General features: G+C 51.2%; 1 protein-coding gene and 1 long non-coding RNA gene across 4 annotated transcripts; one reads left to right on the top strand and one right to left on the bottom strand.

Moving 5' to 3' along the window:
• Positions 1-4,071: 4,071 nt before the first annotated feature.
• Positions 4,072-9,722, bottom strand: Vhl (von Hippel-Lindau tumor suppressor). 3 transcript variants are annotated; one of them, XM_048356272.1, is made up of 5 exons: positions 9,690-9,722; positions 9,640-9,646; positions 9,401-9,588; positions 8,346-8,468; positions 4,073-5,262 (listed from the first exon to the last, which is right to left on the bottom strand). In XM_048356272.1, exons 3-5 carry the CDS (start codon positions 9,579-9,581, stop codon positions 5,060-5,062), a joined length of 507 nt encoding a protein of 168 aa, XP_048212229.1. In that variant the 5' UTR covers positions 9,582-9,588; positions 9,640-9,646; positions 9,690-9,722; the 3' UTR covers positions 4,073-5,059. The 3 variants fall into 3 exon arrangements, with proteins under 3 accessions (XP_048212227.1, XP_048212228.1, XP_048212229.1); XM_048356270.1 differs by having other exon boundaries at positions 4,072-5,262; positions 9,401-9,590; positions 9,621-9,713; XM_048356271.1 differs by having other exon boundaries at positions 4,072-5,262; positions 9,640-9,713.
• On the top strand, positions 5,852-6,240 carry LOC125358808. Its single transcript, XR_007212400.1, has 2 exons — positions 5,852-5,964; positions 6,189-6,240. It is a non-coding gene; the product is annotated as an uncharacterized LOC125358808 (long non-coding RNA).
• Positions 9,723-11,225: the final 1,503 nt, after the last annotated feature.

Below are 11,225 nucleotides of genomic sequence, written 5' to 3'. Positions count from 1 at the left end.
GGCGGGCGCGGCGGCCCCGCGGGCCCGGCGCCCCCCAGCGGCCGCGCGGGGAGCTGCAGGCCCCAGGCCGGGCCCCGGGCCTGTCACGCTGCGTTGAGCGGGGAAACGTGGTTCAGGCCCCCCGGGCTCACACCTGCTGGTGGGGAAGCGGAGGTGTGGAGGGTCACCAGGCGAGGCCAGTGGGGGGGGGGCAGGAAGCTGGCAAGCTCTCCCCCCCCCCACCCCATGACAGCCAGGGGGGGCCGGGCACGGTGGGAGGCAGGGGCGAGGCCCAGGAGGTGAGAATGGCAGGACTCACAGCAGGATCACAGCTGGCCCGTGGGAACGGCAGTGCCGGGTGATGTCACCGCCTCGGGACAGGAAGTGACGTCAAATCACCACAGAGGGGTGCGCACAGCCCCCCTCCCGCGCCTAAGCCACCTTTCATTTCCCACAGGATCTAGAGTTTCTAGACTCGGCTCGCAGCCCACCCAGAGGCGAGTTATCTGCACCTGAAATACAAAGTGGGTGCCTGCGGCTCACCCCTGTACTCCTAGTTTCCCAGGAGGATCCTGGTTCAAAGCCAGCCCGGGGAAGACAAATCCTGAGACTCCTATCTCCAGTTAATTATCAAAAAGCCAGAAGTGCTCTGCACCATTTCCAATGTTCTGGTGGTTAATTGGAGATAAGAGTCTCGTGGATTTTCCTGCCGGGGTTGGCCTTGAACTGTGATCTCAGCCTCCTGAGTAACTAGAATTACAGGCATGAGCCACCAATGCCTGGCTAAAAATTTTATTTTATTTTTTGAAGCCAGAAGTGGTGTTATGGCTCAGATAGTAGAGTGGTAGAGTACTAGCTTTGAGGTAAAAAGCTCAGGCCCTGAGTTCAACCCCTGGACTGGCACGCAAAAAGTTTATATGTGTGTGTGTGTGTGTGTGTGTGTGTGTGTGTGTGTGTACACAGCCAGGTGCTAATAGCTATGCCTATAATCCTGGCTACCCAGGGGGCTGAGATCTGAGGATCACAGCTTGAAGTTATTCTGGGCTGGAAGGTCTGTGAGACTCTTATTTCCAATGAAATCACACACACAAAAATTCAGAAATGGCACTGTGGCTCAAGTGGTGTAATATGGAGGTCAGATCCGGCCAGCGCCATCACGGGCTGTTGAGGGGTGTCAGATTGACTCCATCTCAGATTAAAGACAGCAGAAGCCGACTCCATCTTCACTAAGATCTCCCCCGCCCTATCCAGGGAAGTTCCCCTTCCCTGTGATAAGATTGTGTAAACTGCTTGACCACCTGAGGCGTGGAAGGTTCAAGGAACGTTCAAGGTTAAACCTGTGCCCTCTTGTGAGTAGGCGAATCCGCCTGCATCATGTGAGCCCCGCCAAATCCATGCGCCAGGTCTAACTAGAATGATAGGTTGGTTCTAACAGTTGCTATGAGACAGACTGTGACTCCATTGGCCACCTGCGTGTGACCTGGCGTGCTCTGTAAGTGTTGTAACCTCATTGGCCACTTCCGTGTGGCAAGCTTGACCATGTGGTATTTGCCTTTATAACTCAACCCCAAGCGTGGCCCAGGCTGCACAGTTCCAACTCCCGAGTCTGGGCTGCGCCCTGGCCGGCCAGCCTGCTTTTCATGGTTGGGGTTCCAGCACCAGCGCCTGAGTCTGGGTCGTGACCCTGGCCGGTCAGTATACTCTTTACTTCCCCAATAAATCCAACTTTTTACTTGAGACTGTTTCTGAGTAGTGGACTCTTGGAGGGATGGCGGAAATCCCCACCCTCAGACCCCATTACATTGTGGTCCCCTCCCTTGGGGGGACCCCATTACAGTGGTAGAATGCTAGTCTTGAGCAAAAGGAGCTCAGGGACAGTGCCCAAATCCGGAGTTCAAGTCTCAGGACCAGCAAAAAAGAATACACACACACACACACACACACACACACACACACACACACACGATAAAAGGGGAGATCTGGGCTGGGGCTATGGCCTAGTGGCAAGAGTGCTTGCCCCGTATAAATGAGGCCCTGGGTTCGATTCCCCAGCACCACATATATAGAAAATGGCCAGAAGTGGCGCTGTGACTCAAGTGGCAGAGTGCTAGCCTTGAGCAAAAAGAAGCCAGGGACAGTGCTCAGGCCCTGAGTCCAAGCCCCAGGACTGGCCAAAAAAAAAAAAAGGGGGGGGGCAGATCTGGAGGAAAGGGGGCTTATCTGCTTTTTATTTTATTATTTATTTTTATTTTTTATTTTTGCCAGTCCTTGGACTCAGGGCCTTCCCCTGAGCCACAGCGCCACTTCTGGCCGTTTTCCATATATGTGGTGCTGGGGAATCGAACCGAGAGCCTCATGTGTAGGAGGCAAGCGCTCTTGCCACTGGGCCATATTCCCAGCCCCGCTTATCTGCTTTTTAAATGAACTTCCAGGCTTGAAATTTTGAGTCTGACCCTTTGGATGTTTGTCTCCTCCGGCAGTTCACCGAGCCTCCGCACACATAACCTTTCCCACCCTCCGCCCGCACGCCCAGAGCTACCGAAAGCTGAGGCCAATGTCTGTGCCTCCGAGGATGGTTGATGTCTCCCCCAGAGGAAATCTCATTTTTCTGCCCTCCACAAGTCTATTTGGAACCTAGGGGTGAGTGGCTGGACCTAATATGAAAAACTCCTGCAGTTTCAGAATCACAGGTGTGTACCACTAAGGCTGCATCTGAGATGCGCCTATCTAGTCTGAAAGTATCTGGAACGTTCCCTGCTGGTGCTGGCGTGCACTTCCTCCTCTCCGTTTCTGGGGTGCTGGGGTAGGGATGAGGTGGGTGCAGTGTGGTAGGCGGCACACCCTGGGCATGTTCCCTGGTTTCTTGTTGCTCAAGGCTAGCACTCTGCCACTTGAGTCACAGCGCCACCTCGGGCCCTCTTCTATATATGTGGTGCTGGGGAATGGAACCCACGGCTTCATGTGTAGGAGGCGAGCACTCTGCCACTAGGCCACGTTCCCGGCCCCTGGGCCTGCTCTCTAGCTGCCTCCGCGGCTCAGGGCCCCTCCCTCAGCGCTCTCCGGCAGTGCTCACATCTTATGGCCACGTTTCATTTTCATAGGAAAACAGCTAACGTGATGTGAAATTTTAAAAGGAAACCTGGGATTAGAAACAGAGACTTGGGATAAAACAAAGCAGAGCACCTTGTTTCTTTTACTTAGCACCATTTAATGTGTTAACGAAAAGCTTTAAAATACAAAAGCCCCTCACAATAAGAAACAGCAGTTTCTTAAGAACAATTCACATCATACATTCACAGGATTCCAAGTGAAAGGCATCTACCTCCTGCCCTGGGTTCCCAACCTCCCTTAGCTAACACAAAACACAATTGAAACCACAGATTTTTAACCAGATAAATGAGAAATTTTGTTTTAATACAAAAACAGGTTTTTCCTGTTGTACCTTTTTTTTTTCCTGGTAGGAGTTTGAGACAGAGCTTCACTATGTAACCCAGGCTACCTTTTGGACTCACAGTTCTCCTTCTTTAGCGTGCGTGTGTGTGTGTGTGTGTGTGTGTGTGTACGTGCACACGCCCCCCAGTCCTGGGGCTTGAACTGAGGGCCTGGGCATGTCACTGTTGCTCAAAGCTAGCAATCTACCACTTGCAGCATTTATGGTAGCTAACTGGACATAAGAGTCTCATGGACTTTCCTGCCTGGTCTGGCTTTGAACTTAGGTCCTCTTGCTTGCTAGGCTAGCATTCTACCACTTGAGCCATATCGCTAATCTTTTGTTACATTTATTTTTCAGATTCAGTCTCATGCTTTTGCCAGGCCTACCTTAGACAAGGATCCTACATTCTCAGAATAGGTAGGCTCATCACCATGCCCAGCCTGGTTTGGTTTTTGCCTATGCTGGGACTTAAACTTAGGGTCAGGGTACTGTTCTTGAGCTTTTGTGCTCAAGGCTAGCACTCTACCTTTTGAGCTACCACCCTACTTCCAGCTTTTGGCTGGTTAACTGGAGGTAAGAGTCTCACAGACTTTTCTGACAGGCTGGCTTTGAGTCTCGATCCTCCCATCTCAGCCTCCTGAGAAGCTAGGATTCTACAGGTGTGAGCCTCCAGCGCCCAGCTATTTTCTTGTACACTATTTACTTATAAAATGTCTGATGTTAAATATTGAATTTGAATTACAAACTTCCAGACTAACTTGTAAGAAAAAAATGTGTCCACTCAAAAGACTGTAAAACATTCCAGGTAACCCAGGAATAACTGGCCCAAGGGTGGAGGGCAGCCCAGCTCCTGCTAATGCAAATGCTGACCACAGGGAGACGGAGGTAGGGGATCACAATGCGAAGCCAAGAGAAATTTTGTTGCAAAAAAAAAAAAACAACAACCCACATCTGGCTTATACTCATCTACAGTAACACTTGAATTATCAGAATTAAACTGGATGACCCTTTTCTGGTACTTTCCATATTGATGTCACATTATAAAAACACTCTGAGCATTACAATCAGCTTAGTGTGGTTTAGAAACGGAAACAAAACAGCATTGCTAAAGGAGTGTGAGACCTAGAAAACTAGAAAAAAGTTTACTAGAAAAATGATTCCCTTGAGGAGGTCTGTTTCCTTTGGGGCCGGCCTTCTCTTGGCCAGCAAATGCTCTTATTCACGGCTACAGGCACTGAAGGCTCCCAACGGGGGAGGCCTGGCCTCTGGAGCAGAAAGGCCCGTCCTTGCACCAAGAACACCAAGTCCTCCAGCCGCACTATACCCGTGCGAAGCTCGGGCCCCGATTCCTTGCAACCGAAGAACGCGCTGTAATTCTTACTGCGTGGCTCCCCCAAACACCTTCCGCTGAGATGGCCTGTCCTACAGGAGGCAGACATGCAAGGTTTCTTCCTGGTGAGCACTTCAAGCGAGCAGGGATTCAGTGACACTGGGTGGTGTTTGTCCCCGGACAACCCAGGCCCGCCGAGTTAGTTCACTTTCTTTTTAGCAATGGAGCATATTTTACTTTACCAAGAGTAAGTCAATAGTTGCTAAGTCCTCTAGGCCAAGACTCACCAGTGCCATCAAACACTGAGAGCAGGAATGCTAATTGAAAGTAAATCCTCTGGTCTCTTCTTCCAGCTGCTGGTTTTCGATGTGCTCCTGGGTGAGCCGCTTCAGATCTTTCTCCACGTTTGGGCGGTCCTCCAAGTCCTCGCAGAGTGACCTGGCGATGTCCAGCCTCCTGTAGTTCTCGGGCTTCACCAGGCTGCGCACAACCTGCAGGCAGCGCTCCTTCAGGGTGTACACTGTAAGGGCAGGAGGCGGGAGGGGAAGCATGAGCTCCGCCGCTCCCACGGGGTTGTGTCCAGGGGCACCAGCGCTCATCACCTTGCACTGGCGGTGGCTTCCCTTGAAAGTGGGCTCAGCTAACTATAGGAAAAAAGTGAACTGGAAACTCTGGGCGGAAAAAAGGCCACACAACTTCTGCTTTTCTCTATTTGGGAGCCCTGGCAACGCAGCTAGACACCACAGGGAAAGGGAGCGTCCCAAAGATGGCCCAGGAAAACCCAGCCTCCCTCCCTGCAACCTGCCAGGGACCACCAATCAGCGCCAAGAACCACTGGGCTGAACTCAGCCCACACAGTGCGACAGTTAACCAACAAGATGGGTCTTGTTAACTTAGGGGTGAGTGTCTCACTGCAACAGATAACAAGTGATAGATTAAAAAACAGTGCAGCTGGGGCTGGAAATCTGGCCTAGTGGTAGAGTGCTCGTCTAGCATGCATGAAGCCCTGGGTTCGATTACTCAGCACCACATAAACAGAAAAAGCCAGAAGAGGCGCTGTGGCTCAAGTGGCAGAGGGCTAGCCTTGAGCAAAAAGAAGCCAGGGACAGTGCTCAGGCCCTGAGTCCAAGCCTCAGGACTGGCAAAAACAAAACACAGTGCAGCCAGACTTGGGGTAACTCCATTCCTATTTTATACTCACTGGGGAACTTATTCTTTAAAGGTATTTTTTTTTTTTTTTTTTTTTTGCCAGTCCTGGGTCTTGGACTCGGTCTGAGCACTGTCCCTGGCTTCTTTTTGCTCAAGGCTAGCACTCTGCCACTTGAGCCACAGCACCCACTTCTGGCCGTTTTCTATATACGTGGTGCTGAGGAATCGAACCTAGCGTTTCATGTATACGAGGCAAGCACTCTTGCCACTAGGCCATATTCCCACCCTTCTTTAAAGGTACTCTATTAAGCAAAATTTACCAAATTTAACCAAACAATGCTCCTTTAAATTTTTTTGTACATTCTTTTTTTGTTTTTCCTTGTTTTAAGATAGCTCTCATTTTATAGCCCAAATTGGCTAGGAACTTTAGATCTCCTATCGCAGGGTTTTGTTTTGTTTTGTTTGTCAGTCTTGGGACTTGGGACTCAGGGCCTGAGCACAGTCCCTGGGGCTTCTTTTTGCTAAAGGCTAGCACACTATCTCTTTAGCCACGTCGTCACTTCTGGCTTTTTCTGTTTCTGTGGTGCTGAGGAGTCAAACCCAGAGCGTCATGCATGCTAGGCAAGCACTGTACCACTAGGCCACATTCCCAGCCCCATCTCAGGCTTCAGAGTGTTAAAATTCTAGGAATGTGGCACCATACCTTGACTAAGCCACTTCTTTAAAAGAGAATCTAAGCTGACACTGGTGGCTCTCACCTGTAATCCTAGATACCCAGAAGGCTGAGATCTGAGGATCATGGTTTGAAGCCAGCCCAGGCAGAAAAGTTCCCAGGAGATTCTTATCTCTAACCACTCAAAAGTGCTAGCCTTGAGCAAGAGCTCAGTGACAATGCCCCCGCCCTGAGTTCAAGTCCACAACTGACAAAGAAAAATATGTATCTATGTAGATACAAATTTATCTGTTTGGTCACTACAAAGCTAGGTATTTGATTTTGGTTTCTGAGACAAAGTTTAGCCTTGAAGTCATTCTACCCTCAGCTTTCTCCTGCATTGCTGGAACTATAGACTAGTGCCAGTACAATCTACTGGGCTTCCTTCCCTTTGTTCCTTTTTTGTGCCAGTCATGGGGCTTAAACTTAGGACTTGGGTGCTGACTTTTAGCTCAAGGCTAGCTCTACCACTACAGCGTGGAACCACCACTCCACTTCCAGTTTTCTGGTAGTTAATTCGAGATAGGAGTCTCACAGACTTCCTGCCCAGGCTTCTAGCATGCACGAGGCTCTGGGTTCGATTCCTCAGCACCACATAAACAGAAAAAGCCGGAACTGGCACTGTGGCTCAAGTGGCAGAGTGCTAGCCTTGAACAAAAGGAAGCCAGGGACAGTGCTCAAGCCCTGAGTCCAAGCCCCAGGACTGGCAAACAAAACAAAACAAACAAACAAAAAAGGCTTGAACTCAGGGCCTGGGCTCAGTCTCTGAGCCTTTTTGCTCAAGGCCGGCGCTCTAGCTCTATCACTTTGAGCCACAGCTCCACTTCCAGTTTTTAGGTGGTTAAATGGAGATAAAGAGTCTCAGCCTTTTCTGCCCAAGTTGGCTTTGAACTACAGATTCTTCGATCTCAGGCTCCTGAGTAGCTAGGATTATAGGCATGAGCCATCAGTGCCCTGCTTCAATTTCATTTTTTAACCTCTGCCAGACACTGAGCTTAGCTATATTAAAGATATATCCTCAGAAGTTAACAGTTACTGTATATTATTTTGGTACACTAGATATCGTATATATGCCTACCTGATCTAGGGAAGGGAAAGAAAAATGAGGGTGTAAGATATCACAAGAAATGTATCACTGCCTTATTGTGTAACTGTACCCCCTTTGCACAACACCTTGTCAATAAAATTTAGTTTAAAAAAAAGTTAACAACAAATAAGCCATGATATACTTTATTCTTCTGGGACTCCAGTATATTAAGTCTGCTCTAAGGCCTGGGAACCAAAAAGAATTCATAATTCTATGAGCAGACTTTGCCACCACTATCCCTCCCACCCACCTACTTTGGGGGGGGGGGCAGTTTCAGGTCTTGTTCCATGTGGGAGGTCCAATATCTGAGCAGTGCCTCTGAGCTTGAGTTTTTGTGGTTAACTGCAGATGACTTTTCTGCCTGGGCTGGCTTTGAAGCATGATCCTCTAGGTCTCAGCTTCCCGAGTAGAGTTACAGGAGTGAGCTGCTGGTGCCTGGCTTAGCCCATCTCCTAAGAGCCCCCAGTTCCTTTGAAACACACGACCTGGTCCAGTATAGCACTTGCTTAGGTGGAAAACACTATCAAAGGCTGACACCTAGGCAAAATTTTGCCTGTAGCAAAAATCATTTAGGACTGGACTCTTTCCAGTAATCTATGCTCTACTTATTATAACCACTTTACCTTAAAAAAAAAATAAGATTGAATGTTGGTACCTGGCAGTGTGATGTTGGCAAAAATAGGCTGTCCATCAACGTTGAGGGATGGCTCAAACAATTCGGTCTGGTTCACCAGAAGCCCATCACATGTCCCTGCATCTCTGAAGAGCCACAGGTGACCTGTGAACACAAGCAGAGGCAGCTAGGGGGCACACTAGTCTGCTTTGTCATCACGGCTGACCGCAAGATGCACTGGCCTCCGGACCACGGCACACCAACGCTTGCAGTGGTACCCTCACGGTGTGAAGAAGGCAAATCTCTTACCCGAGGCGGCGACACAGAAGGTAGACGGGTACGTATGTATACCCGGTATCCAAGTCTGCAACCAAGCGAGGCCTACGGAGAGTAAGTGACTGCACATCTCACCAAGAGAAGAGGCCACGGGTCCTCAACCTGTGGTGCTCAGAGCTGAAATCACCAGTAGAGCCGCGATTCAAACCGAAGATGAGCCTCAGCTCAGGCGGGCTTTGTACCACAATCTGATCTCAGCCTCCTCACTAGTTTTGATCACGGTGTAATCCACCAGCCTCTGGCAATGTGTGCGTGTGTGTGTGTGTGTGTGCATCTTTGTACTGGCTTTTGCTGTTTTGCTCAAGGCTAGCGCTCTACCACTTCAGCCACAGCTCTCTACTTACCACCCAGGACCAGCACAAAACTAACTCAAGAGTAGGAGTGAGAGGCACTAACCAGTTGGGTGGCAAGCTCACATTTCGCGATCGTTCCGTGCAATGGCCGCGGAAGATCACCACCGATCAGGTCAATCAATCCTCGCCACCGCTCACCCGCTGCGGGGACGGCCGGGCTCGGGGGCGGGGGCAGCGCGCCCCGACGCCCGGGGAGCCGCTCCCGGGTCGCCCGATCCCCCCGCAGCCGTGCCACGCCTCCGCGGTGACCCCGCCAGCTCCGGCGACGGCGGGACCCGGGCACCGGCACATCCGGGCGCTGGGAGGGGAGCGCGCGTGCGCCGCGCGCTGAGGCGGCCCTCAGCGTGGACGCGGGCCGTCACGCCGGCGGGGACCCCGGGGGCCTGCGGGGCGCGGCCGCCTGCCTACCTCGGTAGCTGTGGATGCGGCGGCCCGTGCCCGGCGGCAGCGTCGGGTAGAGCTGCGGCTCGCCGTCGAAGTTGAGCCACACGGGCAGCACGACGCGCGGGCTGCGGTTGCAGAAGATGACCTGCGACGGCTCGCGCGAGTTCACCGAGCGCAGCACGGGCCGCGGCCGCCCGGCCTCCATCGCCGCCGCGCCGCCCGCCTCGTCCGGGGCCGACTCCACCGAGCTGGACTCCGCGGCGTCCGACCCTTCCGGGCCCACCTCCTCGGGGCCGTCCTCCCGGGCGCCCGCCTTCCGGGGCATCGCCGCGGGAGCTCCGCCAGCACCTGGCTGCGCGCTCGGGATTCGCGGGCCGGCCGCGAGGCGGGGCCTGGCTGCGTGCGCACGCGCACTCCGGCGGGGATGGCCGGCCTTCCCACGGGCGGCTGGAGTTGCGCGCATGCGGACTGGGCCTGGGGCGGGGCCTACGGTAGGGGCGGGGCCGGAGCTCGGTGAATTCCTCCCTCCCCTCCCTAGGGCTATTGGTTTATAAATGTTTATTAAGGGGGTCCAGCATAACATTTCCAAACGCATCCAGGATGCATTTTGGTCCTAGGCACCATTTCCCTCTCCTCTGCCTCCCCCCTTCCTCGCAGTCCCCTCCTTTTAGTGTCTCCCTAAATCCCACAAGAGGTAGTGTCTGTGGGACTGGCTCATCTCGCCTGACAAGCTCCCAGGTCCGTTCTCCAGCAAACGTCGTGACTTCCTCTCTGGACAGTTTCCCTCTCTCCGCTGTTTTGCTCATCTGACTTACCCTCGGCACTATGATTTAAACGTTTTCTCACTATTTTTTTTAAAATCACCATTTCTTTTGTTCTCCCACTCATCCCAAAGTCACTGTAGACAAAACGTACTACCAGCTTTCTGTACTTTCATTCAAAGATATTTATGCACATAAAAGCAATTAAACAAATACCTAACTACCATGAAAGGATGAGGTAAGAGTCTCTAGGACTTTCTTGCTCAGGCTGGCTTCGAACTGGGATTCTCAAGATTTCATGCCTTCTGAGTAGCCACGGAAGATTTAAATTGAAAGACTTAAGTTCAAGGACAAACTACAATGTAATTTAGCTAGGTAAAGAAAACAAGGGCAAGTTCAGGTTTCTGAGAAGAGTAAAACCATACAACCAGGAACATCTAAGCTGTAGTTTAAGCTTAGTTTATCTCTACTGTGGTGGATTTACTATACCTCCAGCCCATGCTTAGATTTTTTGGGGGGAAGATACCCCAAAATTTGACTTTGAAGTCAAAGCCTCACACTTGCTTAGGTGCTCTACCACTTGAGCTACACTCCACTCCACAAGCTTAGTGCTGAAAGACAGCTCACTAGTTCAAATGCTTGTTGTTCAATAAGTGAATTAACAAGAGTCGAAAGCATTTTCATGTGTAAAGGAATGATGCTCTCTCGAAGGCTGATTCACAACATAGTTCATGGGAGTCTGTCAGAGCATCTTTCTTCATGAGGAAAGGCAGAGATGAACCCTAAGGACAAACCCAGGGAAGAGGACTCAGCACAATTTTCTAGTACTTGAACTAGAACTGGGGCTTGAACTCAAGGCCTCAAAGTCCCACTTGGCCTTTTACCTCAAGGCTGTCGCTCCAAGTGGGCCACACCTCCACTTTCTCGTCCAAGTTATCTTTGAACAGTGATCTCGATCTCAAGCCTCCTGAGTAGCTGGGATTTACAGGCGTCAGACACTCGTGCTGGCTGGACTCTTCTGTTTAAACGACACTATTTTCTTTTCCAAGGAAATTCATCTAACTTTGGTGTTTGTGTATTCACACTCG

This window comes from Perognathus longimembris, chromosome 10, assembly GCF_023159225.1.
Source record: "Perognathus longimembris pacificus isolate PPM17 chromosome 10, ASM2315922v1, whole genome shotgun sequence".
In the NCBI taxonomy this organism is placed as follows: Eukaryota; Metazoa; Chordata; class Mammalia; order Rodentia; family Heteromyidae; genus Perognathus; species Perognathus longimembris.
Note: the sequence above shows the minus strand (reverse complement) of the source record. Positions and strands in the feature narration are given on the sequence as shown.